The sequence below is a fragment of the Aythya ferina genome (assembly GCF_964211825.1).
Source record: "Aythya ferina genome assembly, chromosome: 7".
In the NCBI taxonomy this organism is placed as follows: domain Eukaryota; kingdom Metazoa; phylum Chordata; class Aves; order Anseriformes; family Anatidae; genus Aythya; species Aythya ferina.
In genome coordinates, this window is record NC_140302.1 from 13,761,920 (window position 1) to 13,779,653 (window position 17,734).

Genomic DNA, 17,734 nt, shown 5'->3' on the forward strand with positions numbered 1-17,734 from the left:
ATTGAGAACTACCTGTTTTGTACAAAGGTTGGATGTTATCTCTAACATATATTTAGAATCACTCTCCTATAATGTTAAAACTTTTTTTTTTGCTTTTTACTTGTGGTCTCTGCCCATACTAAAGCATATGCTTTATGAATTCATCAGTGAGATGCAATACTGTTGTCTTAGCTTTGTAATTTTTTTTATTTTTCTTCCTAAGTGATGCCCATTCTTGGAGAACATGCCCTTTTTCTCTCATGACACATCCAGAATCATGCCTAAAAACAGGTGCTTTCTGAAAGTGCTTTCTCCCATGCTCTTCTGCTTTCTCATCTCTCTTCTGTGAAATTCCCCTAGTACGTTGTTTCAGCCTTCATCTGAGAGAAAATCAATTTCCTAATGACACAGAATGTCTAATACCTCATGAAAAAGGGAGCTTGTGTTGCAGTACAAAATGCAGCAACTTGCTATAATGGATATACCCTGTAAATATAAGGGCATAGTACAAGCTTGCACTGATGCCTCTTACTAACAGACAGAGGCACGTGGGTTGGCAGTGCAGTTGAGTCACTTGTTAATAATATTTCTTAGGATGATATGGACTTGAAAGCACTTGGTTTTGATGTGGCAGAAGGTGTGAATGAACCATACCTCCCTGGAGACTGTGGGATCTTTGTTACCAAAGTAGACAAAGGAAGTATTGTGGATGGTCGATTAAGGTAAGGCTTTGCTTTAGAAGATACATCTTTGATTGATCATAAACTAAATATGAGCATATTGTGAAAAGTCTTCAGTATTAACTGTTTTTCAATTTCTTCTTTTGTCATTGTCATGTGTACCATATTAATGTTGGTTAGGAAATGACACTGACAAGACCAGTACCTAGAAGTATTAGAGAAATTAAAAACTTTTTGACTTGTCTCTTAAAACTCCCCAGGATTTGAAATGATGCTTCTGTCTTTGGTTTCACTGTCTCTCTCCTGTTCTGTTAATTTTCTCTTCAAACTTCAAATTGATTGTTTAAAGTTTGGGAAAGATGAAGGTGAGCTTTTGGTTAGGGGTCAAGGATAATTTGAAACCTGTTTCTGTTCTTAGCCTCAGTAGGAGGGTTTTAATCGCTTTGTTCCCTTTGAAGAGTTCCTTTTAAATAAGGAGTACTTAGCAGTGATTTGATGGTTTCACTTTGCTAGTGAAGAGCAGACTACAGTTAAGTTCCTGTTTTCACTTAGCTTCTTTTTAATGCTTTTTAAGGAATGGAGAACTCCAGAATATTAAGGATTAGCATATTGAGATATCGGCTATGTTGCACCCCTTTTCATGAATGTTATTTTTATACAATGTCCTGATAAGTATGCTTGGAATACTAACATCTGTATTTGAATTTTTCTGCCAGAGTGAATGACTGGTTGCTGAAGATAAATGATGTGGATCTTACTAATAAGGATAAAAAGCAAGTTATAAAAGCTGTTCTAAATGGAGGAGGTGTTATTAACATGGTGGTTCGAAGAAGGAAGTCCTTAGGTGGGCGAGTGATAACACCTCTTCACATCAATGTTTCTGGTCATAAAGGTAATGAATATAAAGGCTGGATGTACATGTTCATACAACCAAAATAAAGGTACATGTTTTGAGCCTCTGTTTAAATCCCATTTAAACCACTACTAGATAGGCATTTGAATCAATTTTATGTAGCAAACTAGGAATTGAGCATATTGATGATAGGATTCTTCCTTAAGTATCTTGATCTTTGTTTTCATACTTAGTTCTATTTGATTAAATCCATCAATCACCCCTGATTATGTTAAGTATTGGGATGCCCCAAATCCCCATTTTCGCACAACGTTTTCTTATTTCTTTAAAAGGAATTTCAGTAATGGAGAAGCTCATTTGGTTTGGTAGTTACATTTCTTTCTCATGCAGGCAGGTCAGACATACATGTACAGTTATTTGGGCAAGATAATTGAACTGCAGGAGTACATTGATGTTTGTTTTGTAAATTTCAGAAAGTGGGGTCACCCTAGAAAATGGAGTATTTGTTGCTGCTGTTGTGCCTGGAAGCCCAGCTGCCAAAGAAGGTTCCCTTTCTGTGGGAGACAGAATAATTGCTGTAAGTCTAAATACATTGTAACTTTTTTTTTTTCCTTATGAACGTCTGTGAAACAGAAGGTAACTGTGAATATATGAATGAGTAAGGGCTAATGTAATCAAACAGATGTTATCAAACATCATTATTAGTCGGCTGAATATGAGCCAGCAGTGTGCTCAGGTGGCCAAGAAGGCCAACGGCATCCTGGCTTGCATAAGAAACAGTGTGGCCAGCAGGGCTAGGGAGGTGATCGTCCCCCTGTACTCAGCTCTGGTGAGGCCGCACCTCAAGTAGTGTGTTCAGTTTTGGGCCCCTCGCTACAAGAAGGACATGGAGGTGCTCGAGCGGGTGCAGAGAAGGGCGACAAAGCTGGTGAGGGGCCTGGAGAACAAGTCCTACGAGGAGCGGCTGAGGGAGCTGGGCTTGTTCAGCCTGGAGAAGAGGAGGCTCAGGGGCGACCTTATCACTCTTTATAGGTACCTCAAGGGAGGCTGTAGCGAGGTGGGGGTTGGCCTGTTCTCCCACGTGCCTGGTGACAGGATGAGGGGGAATGGGCTTAAGTTGAGCCAGGGGAGTTTTAGGTTAGATGTTAGGAAGAACTTCTTCACTGAAAGGGTTGTGAGGCACTGGAACAGGCTGCCCAGGGAAGTGGTGGAGTCACCATCCCTGGAGGTCTTTAAAAGACGTTTAGATGTAGAGCTTAGGGAAATGGTTTAGTGGGGACTGTTAGCGTTAGGTTAGAGGTTGGACTCGATGACCTTGAGGTCTCTTCCAACCTAGAAAATTCTGTGATTCTACTAGGAATAGTAAAATTTATTCAAAAGACCTAGCTTTTAGTGGAGAACAGGACAAGGTCAATCAGACTTAAGTTTTACATGCGTGTAGAACTAGTATTTTTCCTGTGTTAGAGATGGTACTTTAAGATGCTCCCCACCTGCCATTTTGGTTTTATCTATCTCTGTTGTGATTTTTTTTTTTTTTGGCATGTAGATCAATGGCATTGCACTAGATAATAAGTCACTTACTGAATGTGAAGCTTTGCTACGAAACTGCAGGGATTCTCTTACCCTGTCACTGATGAAGGTGAGTAAGAAAAGCTTAATTTGCAGAGTTTTCTTGAACTTTGACAGACTTGTCTTAGTTGTTAAGGGAAGTGTGTATTAAAAATAAATATATCACCATGGGAAAGTCTCTGCTATAAATAGGACCATCTGGATGTATTTCGCTGATAGTACACTTAATACTTATTTCCAAACTAAGGCTGTTGTGGCATCTGGTAGGAAACAAAATTTATTTGTTGTTTTTCTTTCTCATTTGTTTGCTGGTCACATGGAATGACTTCTAGCACAGTTACTGCTATTTTATTGCTTTCTGCTGCAGAGCTGCACCAGTTCTGTGCATGAAAGATAAATTCTCTCCTGACTACAGAAGGGTTTACTCTTAGGAGGAAGTTGCACAGAAAATTGAACTCTGTCGTCAGGGATAAGTAGTAGGCTTTCTTTTTCAGGGTTAATGTTATAAAAAAAAATAATATTCTTCTGCTTAGCTTGTTGGGGTTAGAATCCCATTATTTCGGGCCTGTCAGCGACAATTCCAGCTCCAGAGAGATTGAGTTTTTAAGAAACTGTGAAGATAAAATGTATGAAGTGCAATGGGCAATGGAAGATGATTGCAAGCACAACATAACAAAGGTAGAATTAGAATGGAGGTACTTGCTGTCAGTTTGATGCTTCCACTTAGATGTGGAGTTGCCCTTTTGGGGGTTGTTTTTAGAAGTATTTCAATTTTGGGGGGGTCTTAATTTTATATGATGATCTGTGCTTTAAATCTGCAAGTTTTTTATTAAAATTTTCCCAACATTATCTGTACATATGTACATATATATTCAGGTTGAGGTAAATCAAGGAGGCTAGAATATGCCTCATACTGTACTGGGTCTGGCTGGAACGTTAACTTTCCCGGCAGCAGCCCATACAGTGCCGTACTCTGTACTTGTAGCTGGAACAGCAGTGTTATCACACCAGTGTTGTGTCTACTGCTGAGCAGCAGTGGCACAGCATTGGGCCTCTCTCTAACCCTCCTAGGGGGTGGGCAAAAAGTGAGGAGAGAAACATCACCAGGGCAGCTGACCTAAACCAACCGAAGGGATATTCCATACCATGTGGTGTCACACTCAGCAATAAAAGGTGGGAACAGGAAGAAGAGGGGAGGGGTGGGCTCTCGTTGAGAAGATGTCGGTCCTCCTCTCGAACACCAGCTGCGTGCGTTGAGGCCTTGCTTCAAGGACGTGGTCAATCATCGCTCATTTGTGGGAAGTAGAGAGTAATTTCTTTCCTCTGCACTTCCATATAGCTTTCATTTATTTTGTTTGTTTGTTTTCCTCCCTTTTTTCCCCTTTCCCTTTTATTTCCCCTTAGTTAAATTGTTTAGTTCATGGTAGTCTTTATTTAATTATTATAATTATTTCCCTTTAATTAAATTATCCTTATCTCAACCCGTGAGTTGTTCTTTGCTTTACTTCTCCCCCTCCTCATCTAAAGGAGGGGGAGTGAGAGAGCGGTTGTGGGGTTTAGCTGCCCAGCACGGTAAAACCACCACACATACTAAACAGAAATCAGCTGTAAAAATATGGTTCTGGTTTTTTGTTTTAGGTTTTTCCTCAGAGTTCATCTTGGAGTGGTCAAAATATATTTGAAAATCTGAAAGATTCTGAAAAAATATCAAATTGTAGGGTTCATGCATCAGAGATACAAGCCCAAAACAAAAGGAATCTGAAACTCAACAGCTCAACACAAACTGACATTTTCAATCCAGACATCATGGATGGCAAGAAGGACCAGAGTGATCAGAGCAGTCGTTCATTTTGTGATCACAAACCCTTCCCTAAAAATACCTTACGAGTAGACTCTCACAGGAGCACAATGCACAGTTGCCACAGTAATTCAGAACACAGTCTCAGCTCCTTCAGCCCAGAGGCATATGGGGACCGAGGCTATGGAGTTGTTGATTTGGACAACAGGAGGCTGCCTTATGAACCTACAGGAACTGACTGTATGATGGTGGAGACCACATTTGACAAAGGACATGGTGTTAAGCATAGTGGTGGTACCTGGCCAAAAGTCATGGTTAATATCTCAGCAACAGAAACAGAGAAGTTCTCTGTTTATAAAAAGCCAAAACAAAGGAAATCTATTTTTGATCCTGATACTTTCAAAAGACCACCAACTCCTCCTAAGTTGGAGTACCTTTCTCCTAATCAGGTGACAGGACATTCGCCTCAGCCATCAAAAGCTGAAGTAGCTTCAACTCCTCCAACCCCTCCCAAGAGAAGTGACTCGATCAAATTTAAACATAAACAGCAGGCAAGCTCTGCATCTGAGTCTACAGTAACAACTGGATCACCACCCACCAGCCCAGCCACTGCCCAAGCTCCGGTTTCCTTGGCACTTAAGCAGGATTCAGCTACTCTCAAGGGTCGCAGCAGGAACGCTGGACACTATTATCGTGAGGAGGGAATTGACTGCACTCATCTGTCTTCAAGAAAATCCTGTGAAGATGATATTGGCTTTCAAAGAGTTGAAGAGCCAGAGATTAAAAGACCAAGGCCAAAATCAGCCCCTGCTCTGAGACATAAAATGACCCCTGTGCCCATTCCTAATCCTGCCCTTCAGGTAGAATTTTCATATGAAGGCTTCTGCCTTTTGTTTCAATATGGGTATTTTCAGAAATGTGGTTTTGGGTAGCCAGCTGCATACCTTTACAGGGGAAACATAGCCCATTGTCAAGGTCCAAGTCCCCTTAGAAGCTACCTCTGACTCACTTGTCACTTCACAGTATCATAAAATACAAAGTCACCTAACAGAATGATAGGTTTCTGCTTAGTGGCCACATCTTGACTTTTAATGCTGCTTCATGGAGGGAGGATCAGGGCTCTTCCTGGTATGTTTTTGACAACATAAAATAAATAAATAGAAAGAGGCAGTCTTAGAAAAGCTGAAATTAAGGATTCTGAAGTTTTACAAAAATTACATTGGCACACTGTACTGATTAGTGGAAAAGGGTATACAATTCAGTGGTGTTTTTTCTAAGTCTTTCTATATGTCTACGTATCTGTAAATGTAGTCTGAAATTGATAGAGCATTAGGCATGTCACATTGCAAAGATAGACCATTTATGAAAATATGATTTAACAACATTATTCAAAATGGGACTATTTGTTTGAGTAAATCTCATTCTGGAGACTGAGTGTCATGTCTTACCAGGTTAGGTAGAGAAAAAAAGTATGTGTGGTCTAGGAAGGCTAGTCTATTTAGCTATATGTGTTATACAAAGTGGTGTAATTAGTAATATAGTTTCAGATCCTTCATCTTGGATTCTTTCAGGTAGAAAAAATATTACCTGTATTTTTTTCCTGAAGGCTCAAGTTTCAGAGTTACTTTTCCTTGTATGTAATCAACATCAGAATGAGTTAAAATGTCATATAATAGCATGTGTATATGTTACTAAGTTTGTGTAGGTTGGTAAAATAGTAAGTTCAAGAAAATTTTGATCCCTGAGTGGGACGATTTTGATCCCTGGGTGGTACGATTACTAACACACCCATGGTATTACTCAAGTGTTGGTTCTAAGAAGGATTCTTTTCATTTTATAGTCTTCATACTGTCAGTAACTTTGTATAATTAAAATACTACTTTGATTTAAAAAAAAAAAAAATTGTAACTATTTTTCACTTAGTACATCCTTTTATGTAATGCTTTTGTGTTTTATGTTTAAATTACGTAAACTCTGCATGCTGAACCCTGAACTTGTATCTTTGTAGCATCACTGTCAATATCTGAGCTATTTTCATGTCTCCTAGCTCACCAGTGCCTATTTGTTATATAGAGAACAAATTGGCATGATTCCTCAACCTGAATTGCTATGTTAAGGTGAGGTTGGTTCACATATATCTGACAATGCAGGCTTAGAGGAAAACTTTCTGGCAGGATAGCCAGGTGTCCTTTGGCAACACTTGCAATAATGTCTAAAGGAACAGAATGAGATCTACAGTTGAAGTGTCTTGTGAAAACAGTAATAAAAAATGTACCTAAGGTGTACTGTTCTGAAGGAAAATATATCAGATAAGTTGCAAATACTGACCTAAAAAGAGGACAAAATAATAAATAACAGCAGTGTGGAAGAAGAAGAGTTGAGGTTAATAATATCAGTAGAAGATAAAAAGTCAGTTCTTGTTACACCTTTAAGTGATGGCTAGCACATTCTGGAATATGTATTAGGAAGTCTGAAGTTGTTTACTGCCTTTAGAGTATGGATATTTTCTTCTAAATCTCCAACTGCCTGTAATCACATCCTGTGTTTATATAGGTGCAGAAGTATACTCCAGCCAGTGAGGAGCATCTGTCTCCAGAGCTACAGGAATGGGCACCATATTCACCAAAACGTTCTGCTAGGCACAGTGATGGCTTTGTGTCTTCCACCTTATACACTGGAAGTATGTCATCAGGTGCGTGACACTGATGTGGATGGCAAGATATAAAGTGTCAGTATGGTTCTTTATGTTTAAGTCACGGATATATCTAATGTGACCTGTCTGTGTTTCTGATATCCTGAATAATAACTGTAAAATTTCCCCCTTCTGAATTATTTTATTCCAGAAATACGCTTAGTTAAACTACTATATTCTAAATATCTACCCTGGGATTAGGTAAGAACTCAGATTACTTTCTAAGAATGCCCCAAGGAATCTGTCCCTATCAGTCAGGATAACTGAGGAGCAAACATGAATCCCAAAATATATTTTTGGGGTCTGTTGTAATCTCAGCATGGTGTGTTAGTTTTCTGGACTGTAAAGAAGTAAAATGTATTTAACCATGAAGGAAACTGAACAGCTTCTGGCTGAAGGATTTGTTTCATCTATTTCTGTGCAAAGGAGTTCTGAATGTGTTAGTGGTGAATGAGGTATAGCCTGTACGTTAGGGAGACAAATGAGATGTTCAAGGTTTTTGAAAGTGAACAGTAAGTGGAGGCATCCTGAGTGATGGACACTCAACTTCTGAAATATTTTAAAGCAAAAAAGAACTAATGTTCAGGAAGTATTATGTATCAAACTCTGCCTATTGGAAGTAAAATGCTTGGAATATCTCAAATAGAATGCCCAAATTGGTTATAATCTTATTCTGTCTTAATAAAAGATTAAGTCAGCGTGTTTGAGATACTGTTGAAGTGGGGAATCAGAAGTAGCTCACATGGAAATCAGTATAATCAGGTAAAACTGAAAACATTTAACATATTGTCTCTGTTCATCAGTTGTTAGTATTGAAGGTAGAATTGTTAGCCGGTTGACAGTTGGCATGGACTAAGCAGAGTGCCTCAGGAGGTAATGAGGCTATTGTATGCTGGTTGCTTTGAGCTGGTCAAGATGCATTTGATTAGACCTGGTAAACTCGTGGCCAGATGGATGGTTCAGTTTTCAGTGCTTCAGCAGTTTCATATGACACTTGACATTCAAACCAAGACAATATTGATTTTTATGAACATACTCTCAGTTTTTTGCCAAGTCCCAAGCTGCTACAGGTTCTAGAGCACTTCTTATTGGAGACCATGGAGAAGGTAATGACTAGTACGTGTAGAAGAATGGACAGCTTCGGACTGTCTCAGAATGTGAAGACATACTAAAGAGTATCTCATCTGAAAGAATCTTTTGCTATTTGGTTTCTGTTGTTCTTTTCTATCTGTCACTTTCCTTCTCATTGAGAGAAAGCAGAAAACTGTTAAAAGTTTTTTCTTCCTAAAATAGTCATCTTGTCATGGTACCCTTGATTGCACAATAACCCAGTCAAGTCAAACCTACATTATATGGTATGATTCTGTCTTGAAACGAGAATAAGTTTTTGCTGCTGTATGCTATGCCTCCAACTCACTTAAGAGGGTATTGATCAAATAGATTTAGAATACTGAAGGATGAGTGTACTTGAATGAGCAGCTTGAGTAATAAGTCTTCTGAATAATAAAATAATGCAATACTACAAGCTAAAGCCATAGGACATGTCAAAAGTAGGAGTCTGAACAGAAACAAGATCATTTTAGCTGCATGTAGTTCAAGTACTGAATAAAATCTTGACTGTATGGAGAGAAAAACAGGCTTGTTGTTGTTGTGTAAAGAAGCTTAATATTTGAAAATAGACGAAATCTTGTAGTTAGCAGTACATTTGAGAAGGATGTCCAAAATTTTATTTGTTTTGTAATCCAAGGCACTTTATTATTGAGTCATTATAAAATTATAATCCAGATTTTAAGTATGTATGTACTACTTAAAAGGTGTTGAATGATACTGAGTATTCTTCTGCATGGTAGTGAACTTAGAGATACATGTACATGTATATGCAGAAATTAAATATTTATATAATTATGTATTATAAATATATTTATAATCTGTAATTTATATGCTATTAATTTTAGTAAGAATGTCTTTTTATTGTCTTAAACAGGTACTGTACCAAGAAGCTTAGCTCCATGCCCTGCAGTAACTGCGGTCATGAGAAATCCCATCTATACTGCATGGAGCCATAGGGTTCACACCAACAATTGCCCATCAGTTGCCAGCCAAATATGCCATCAACATCTGCATCCCAGGTATTTTGAGCTTGATATCACCTTCAGTACTTATTTACATTAGGATGAAATTGTTCCTGGTAGTTGGTTTATACAGTGCAGAGTGAAAGACTGCTATTGTCTGTTATGTTGACCCAGACTTCTCAATAACATTATTACATAGAGATGATGTGCCAGTTGCTTTCATCTTGCTTTCAGCAACTGATGGTTTGGGCTTCTGTCCTGTTCCATGGGCTAATATTGGCTAAGAAGTTACTTTTTTTAATGAACTAGTTCATATTTTTTTCTTTAACAAAACAAAGTAAGCTTTTCATTTGTTTTTTCCTTTTTTAAAGCAGTTTAGGCTCTTTTCTCTCACTTGTCTTAATTCATAAAGTAGTGAAGCCATTAGGAGGTGGGAAGGAGGGGAACATTTATTTTACTCAGGATAAGGATAATGAAAATTGTTTGGCCATTTACTATTTGATGAGATGCTTTGCGTGGTTCTGACTGTTGCCCTATTCTTTGCTTTTGATGTAGTGCTCAGCATCAAGGTCGCTTGAGTTTGGACCTAAGTCATAAACACTCCAATGATTACTCTGAAAATTCACGTACAAGAGCATCTCATGGCTCAAATTCCTTGCCATCCAGTGCAAGACTTGGTAACTTGCTTTTCTGATTTATTTCATGTGAGACTCCTGCCTTTTGGAGAGTAGTAATGAATGGAAAATTCCTTAAGGACATGCTTAATGGGATTGTTATAGCTAGCAAAGCCTAAAAGTTTTCCTGTTTGTCTGCATCATATTTCCAGTTTTATGATTAAAGGTGTTTCCTGGAAGTAGCCTTGTTTAATTCACTCTTTATAGGCTTTAAAATATTATTTTAAATTATTATTTTAAAGATGCAAACTTGCTCTTTAGATGCCTCTTATTATTTGAAAGTATTCTCGTGAAGGTGTGGGAGGCCTAGTGAAAGTATTTTTGAGGTTCAGTGAGGTGGAGAGGTAAAGAAAGAAGGAGAGAGCCTGCAGAACAAAGAAATTATGACAAATGGCCCAATGTAAATTGTATTGTTGGAAGATAAGTTACAATTATGTTTACTTGATTGATGTTTAAGATTGTTTATGCCTGTCCTAATAATACCAAAGAAAACATATGCTTTATAGCAGTAACATTTAATATTGTGGAATTTTTTTCATTTTAAATTATGTAATACTTTTTTTTTTGTACACGTATGTGTTCTTGTGTTCCACCTGTGACTGCGACTGCATTTGAATAGAGCCTGAAAGCTTTGTAGCCACAATGGAGCTACAGAAAAAATGGCACAATAGTATGGAAACAGTGTCAAGAAGTTGTGTGTTCATCTAAGCAGAATATAATCAGAATACTTTAAATACCTTTTGGAAAGTCTCATAGGTTCTTAGTAGTCTCAGGTATTAGTTTCTTGCTTAGACTTCAGGTTAAGTTGCATTTCTATTAAAAATGTTTTGAATATTTTTCAATCAAGAATGGAAGGTGTGTATATGTTGATATATATAGTATATACCGTGTATATACACACACAGTACAGGCTGCATTACGTTGTTTGTACTTGCTATGTAACCGAGGCAATTAACAAAAAGTATGTTGTATACGATATATCAGTGTTTCTACAGAAATTTAGAGCACCTTTTAGTGTTCCCTGAAAAATTAATGTATTTTTTATTCAATGTCATTGCGTTTCAATTTGTAGAGTTTTAATTTTTCTCTTGTAAAAATAGGTTCTTCAAGTAACTTGCAATACAGAACAGAACGAATTAAGATCCCTTTAACACCAAGATATCCAAGGTCCATCGTGGGCTCTGACAGAGGTGAATTATTTCATAAGTAATTTTATTGTAATATTTTAAGTATTGCTAATCCAAAGCCTTTGCAGTTGCTCTATCACGTTGCATGAAAATCTGACAATTTTATGAATATTACAAAACTTGTATTTTACAACAAAAAAAGGTAAAGAAAAGAACCTTTAAAATGAAAGGTGATTCTTCTGTTAGTTGATTCTAGAACACAGCAAGAAAATGTGCACCAAAAAGTAAGAGTAAGCATAGCTGCGTGTTTTATGGTTGTAATTTTCCTCAGGAATGATGTCTTAAATGTTTTGACAGTGAAATGACCTGCAGTAGTATATATTTTTTTTCAATTCTTTATATTATTTTGTATGCTATTGTATTACAGATGATAAATCATATTTTGAAATCCAATGAAAAAAATTTAGTAGTTCACTATAAATATTCTCTCTTGAGCAATTTTTAATATATCATACATTAAAAATACCAGTTGGAGTGCTCAAGAGCTTTAGAATTCAAAATTTGATTACAGTAAATAGCAGCTGTTTGCTGCCATTATTGCTCAAATATTTTATAGCCTTAATTGATTGTATGCAGTTGTTTTCTCTAACCAAGTAAATATAATTATTGCAAATGGCTTTTGTTTGTAATTAGTAACTTGAGATTTATTTTCTGTCAGAAGAAGCAGATGACTGAATGTTCTTATTAGGGAACTTGTTTAGTAAATGTCTCAAGGAGGGTACAACAAGTGAAAATTAAAAAACAAAAAAAAACAAAACAAAAAACAAAAAACAAACAAAAAAAAACAAACAAAAAAAAAAACAAAACAAACAAACAAAAAAAAACAAGTCAGGCTTGTTAAAAATTGCAATACTTTCCTGTCTTTGTGTAAAACTCATGCTGGGGTTTTGTTGGTGTTTTCAGGTGTTTCATAATGCTTGTCATACACAAAGGAAAAGGCAGTAAATAAAGATTTTATTTGAAACTAAACCAACATATTAAATCTTAATTTTAACTTTCCTGTTTTCCATTATTTTTCCTTAACTCTTTCCCTAACTGCACTGTGAAGTGTTTTCGAACATGCCTGTGTCTGTACTCAGTTCTTTATGGTGAGAATGGAAATATTTCTATGCACACATATAAAAGACATACTTCATATATTAAGGAAAGAGAGTTTACACTGTCTAATGGTAGTTACCGAAGTTAGGAAGCTGGCTTCCTAAGCTCATTAGATGGTTAACAGTGTGGTCCTTATTTGTGTCTGGTGTGTATGGTGTCTTTCCCTATGTCTCTGTAGATCTTCTGAAGCATGACAAATGCAGGACACTGAAGCCTGACTTTGATTGTTGTTGTTTTGTTGTTTTCTTTTATAGGCTCCTTGTCACACTCTGAATGTAGCAGTCCCAGCTTGATAACTCCTCCACAGTCACCTCTTAACTTGGAAACATCTTCCTTTGCCAGCAGCCAATCCCAGAACTCCCTTTCTACTTTACCTAGAATTTCTATTAGCCCAGTATCTGTTGGAGAACGTAGAAAAGATAGGTAAGGTCCCCACATTATTTGCTTTTAATAGGAATGTGTCTGAAGAAATCTTGTACATTTATTGGACCAGAAGGAATATGAATAGTTAGTTTAAATGACAAATAAAGATAGAGAAAAGCATCTCAGGTCCTGTTACTTAATGTTTTTACTTTTTTAATGAAGTATATAAAAGATCTTTGTGTTTTTTTTTCTAAACCTAAGTCTTTGAGTTCAGAAAAGTAATGAATTTCATAAAGATTTTACTTCTTTATGGTAAATTAATGGCCACACCAAACACAAATAGTCTAAAATACTCCTTTAGCTGAGCTACCTCAGATGCTTATTAATGATAGGTTTCATCTGTACCCTGGAAAACTAAACAAAATACCTAGTAATATTTGATAGCTAAATATCAGCTGACTTAGTATAACAGAATATGCGTTCTAACCACTGTGCCTTGATTCAATTCAGCCAGATGAATAAAAAGAATAAAGTAACTGTGCAGGAATATATCTATATGTACAGACTCTATTTTACTACTGTGACTATGATTGCTTTGGTTTTACCTGGACCACTACTAGCAATAGCGTTAAGTATATGCATGGCTGTTTGCACAATTTGAACCTCATATGATAGTTTTCTTAAGATCATGAGCTTTGTGTTGTAATGACTTATTATCTCATGATGAGTATGTTCAAGATGCATTGTTTATGGTATCAGTCTTAGGCATTTTATTTCATTTTATTGTGATCTGGCTAGACTGAATATATGAAACATTTTGCATGAACTCAAAGCATTGAACAACAAGACACAAATCTGAATCAGGCTTTTATTTACACTGAGGCAGCTAAATGCCACTCAGGCAGTGTATGGCATACCGGGAACTATGGTGTGTTGGAGTATATTACATTTATGTGTACTTCAGGACCCCTTTGTATTGCGTGGCTTTTGTAAAATGACTGACCATAAGAATGTGAACAAAGTAATAAGGATATTTTGTATTCTAAGTTTGCTGGTAGTAATAAAAAGTTCTTCATAAAATGTTATATGAAACTTTTTTGTCTCGTTTAAAGAATCTTTAAATAAGTTATTGTAGTGACACTATAGATTGTGTGCACTGTTACTTTGAAACGGAATGTAAAGAGGTCTTTGTGGGTTTTCATTCTTTTTTACTTCAGTGTGACTTCTGTACTATGTTCATTTTCTCATATAAATGTTTCTGTAATTGTCAATTGCAAATTCAAAGTCAGTATTTTCTTCACCTGACTAATTATGTTTAGTGTTTGGCAGCAAAGCTAGATTTTTGACATCCCTACAACTTTTGTAATGGTCAGGACATTCTAATGTCTAAAAATTAACTTCTATTAATGGTGATCAGAATATTGAAGTACAGTCAGGTGCCAGCCCATCAACTCTTGCTGTACTTGCATGTAAACAGTAGTATGAATGACTTTCACAGTCTAAAAAGGATATGATTTTGTTTAGAATAAGCGAAACAAACAAAAAAGACAAAACACAAAAATAGTTCCTAAAATAGCTACTTGGCTAAATGAAATATTTTAAGTAAATGTGCGATGATGCCATGTTAAATGGTTATTTACTCTTTCTATCCCTTCTCCTCCCCATAAAATATAAGCGATTTGCTTGGCATTTCCATAGAATATATAACACAGATGAAAAAAACAATCTATTGTGTTATGGGAGAACCAATTTAAATGAAAATGAAAAGAATCAGATTCATTACTTTTTTTTTTTTCTAAACAGCATTTAGTGATTGTAGCAGACAGTCTGAATATTGTAAAAGAGTGCATTTCACTTGATTTTAATTACACTGCTAATCAAGTAAGATACCTTTTTAATGCTGTTTTATTTTATTATTGTATCCCTACTATATGCATTACTAGTTATCTTTCATTTTGAATTTACTAGAGTTCTAAGGTATGATCCTGTGCAGTTTGTATGGGCTTGATTCTTAATCATTCCAATGCAAAACAAACAACAAAACTGAAAATGATTGTGGTAGATGGAAGCAGAAAAATACAATAGAGCAGAAAGGTGTAATTTTAGTTTCCAGTGAGGTGATAGACCTTCATAACTTTTGTTTGGGCCCATTAACATGTAATCATCTTGTGATACTAAGAGGTTTCATATGACATTGTAATTTACATATATTACTCAACTGCTTTATCTTCATTACATTGACAGACAAGCTCCAAGGGCATTACTGCTAGCAGTGATGTTAATGCTATAAGGTTCAGGTCCCAGAGTTGCATACTTATCAGATAGTTTGTATATTTTCTATATTAATAAGGTGACAAAATATTATGCCCTGCTGCAGAAGGCTACCAAATGCTTACCTTCAAAGCCTGTAACAACAAGCATAATTTATGAAGTAATGTCCTCTTCCCTCCTCTCACCCCCCATGCATCCCCCAAATCCTGGTCTTCCCAAAGATACCTTTCATCTGTCACATTAATAGCAGTGAGTGAAGTGCAGTTAACGCAGCAGGATTTAAATAAACAGTCTGCACAATTCAGAGAATCTCTAATTGATATAATGAAGTGTTCAGAAAGAAGACATTCCAATTAATGCATGCCAGAAGTAGTATAATGCTATTAAAGTTGTGTACTAGAAGGGCTGCCAAGATCTTCTGTCTCCAGTAATGTGCTCTAGACACCCTCAGGTACGTCTGGTACCTCATCTGTTTCATTCTGAACTAGTTTAGCTGTTAGCACCTGGTGGTACCTTTTGGTATATAGACACCATTAAGATCATGGTAATATGAACCAGCACTTTTTAGGACACTTCCGTTTGTTTATACATACTGTGGAAGGGACTAGCCATGTTTGCATGGGTGGATACTTCCCAACTATGGGGGGCGGACAGGGGAATGCATCAGGGTTTTATTTCATATGATCTGTTCTCTTGTTATACTTACTGGTGTTGTATTACTGTATGTCTTTTTCTAAGTGTTCTTCTCTTCTCAAATCTTCTACGTCTTTCAGATATCTGTTCCGTAATAGGTCTTTTCTGAGAATCCCTGTGGCTCCTAGGCCTAGGTTCTCATCACTAAGGAGTTTGAGGTTGGCCTGATATAAGGTTGTCCTTCTCAAGCAGTATTGCGCACTTTGTGCTATTTTACGTTTGGATAATTGCCCTGAGGAGAATTTGCATGGTAATTTTAATACTACCATGCAAACTGCTGTCTTAATGGCTTGAGTTTGCAACTGCTTAATTTTCATTACTAATTTATGTTTCCCTGCATACAAATACAAAATCTGATATTGTGCATTGTTATTCCTTGGTTTACTACCTCATCATTTTTGATGTTTATTTTTACGGTCAGTAAAGACTTTCAGCATTTATAAGTAACATACCCTTCTGGAATATCGCTTGTAAATTACATATTATATATAGTAGTTAAATTACTTTTATATAATATGGATCTGGAAGTTTCTTTTCCTACCAATTTCTCCACCATAATATTTGTAATTCATATTTACCATAATGCTTTAGACCAGTTGTGTACCTGGTATACGTTTAGTTCTGCCACCGTACATTGCATGGTGTTAAAGGAATGCATTTAAAACAGTTGACAATATTCTTTTTAAGTAACCAATTAAACTTATTTTATTATTGCAATTCAGACAGGCATAAAATATTGCATGTAAATCTCATTGTTATGGTTCAAGTGCAATTTTTTCCAAATCAGTTTTAACTATCTCCTCTAAAAGGCCCTACATGGAAGAGCCACGTCATGTAAAAGTGCAGAAGGGTTCTGAGCCACTAGGGATTTCCATTGTGAGCGGAGAAAATGGTGGAATATTTGTCTCTAAAGTAACAGGTGGGAGCATTGCACATCAAGCTGGCCTTGAATATGGTGATCAGTTACTAGAGGTAATTGTTTGCTTACTATTCCTTTGGTTTAATGATTACTTCAGTTCATATGAGTCCAGCAATAACTGCCCTTCTTAAAAGACTATCTTGTGAAAATTTGTCTGCTGTGAGAAATAGCAGAGGTTATTCTTTCTGTATTGTCGTAGTCCAGTAATTGTGACTGTTAGTGGCTTTCATCAGGCTTTATCATAAAATAATGTCTTTTGATGATAGGACTGCTTTGCATCTTAAACAGATATTTTTCAAATTAAAGTTAACTGGCTAAGTTGCTTAAAACAAAATAGTCCTAAAGTCAAACTTCACTCAACTTATGAGTCTCCCTCATAAGTACTCAGCTTTTACTGAGTTTTGTGCTGCTGTTGTGCTGTACCTATACCTGAGATAGCTGGTTTAAGAAATACTGAGGTATGCTATTAGCTACAGTCACGTTTTGGCATATGGCCAAAGAGTATGTAGAGGAACATTATATAAAGTACGGAATCACTTTGTAAATGTATGTTAAAGCATAGGTATGTTAAACAGTGTGCAGGTGACATAAAATGGACCTGAACAGGATTATGGATCTGAATTTACCATTCAGTCCTGAATTTTTTCACATCAGTCATCTGAACCAACTTTCATTTAATCAATGATAGCAAATCATAACACAGTTCAGAATACTTATGTCTTTCAATAGTAAAAGGATTTTCAACTCATGGTTACATTACCAAATAATAAAATTAGTGATTCCTTCCAGAGAGTTTAAACCCTAGGAATCATTGCATGGCAGCTCTTCCATGCTTCTGGTTACTCCAGTTGGGGGGGGGGGTGGGGAGAGGGAAGATGAGCATTTA

The 17,734-nt window shown here is 36.5% G+C and overlaps 1 protein-coding gene across 3 annotated transcripts in view; it reads left to right on the top strand.

Moving 5' to 3' along the window:
* Positions 1-17,734, top strand: part of DLG5 (discs large MAGUK scaffold protein 5) — a 109,327-nt gene that overhangs the window by 79,361 nt on the left and 12,232 nt on the right. For 2 of the 3 annotated variants that reach the window (XM_084526399.1, XM_084526401.1), the window contains exons 12-23: positions 574-701; positions 1,376-1,551; positions 1,986-2,089; positions 3,059-3,151; positions 4,720-5,739; positions 7,433-7,571; positions 9,556-9,700; positions 10,199-10,320; positions 11,418-11,507; positions 12,857-13,025; positions 16,010-16,087; positions 16,739-16,901. In XM_084526399.1, the coding sequence (XP_084382525.1) occupies positions 574-701; positions 1,376-1,551; positions 1,986-2,089; positions 3,059-3,151; positions 4,720-5,739; positions 7,433-7,571; positions 9,556-9,700; positions 10,199-10,320; positions 11,418-11,507; positions 12,857-13,025; positions 16,010-16,087; positions 16,739-16,901 (2,427 nt within the window). The remainder of the gene's footprint in view (positions 1-573; positions 702-1,375; positions 1,552-1,985; positions 2,090-3,058; positions 3,152-4,719; positions 5,740-7,432; positions 7,572-9,555; positions 9,701-10,198; positions 10,321-11,417; positions 11,508-12,856; positions 13,026-16,009; positions 16,088-16,738; positions 16,902-17,734) is intronic. The other variant, XM_084526400.1, reaches the window with a different exon arrangement.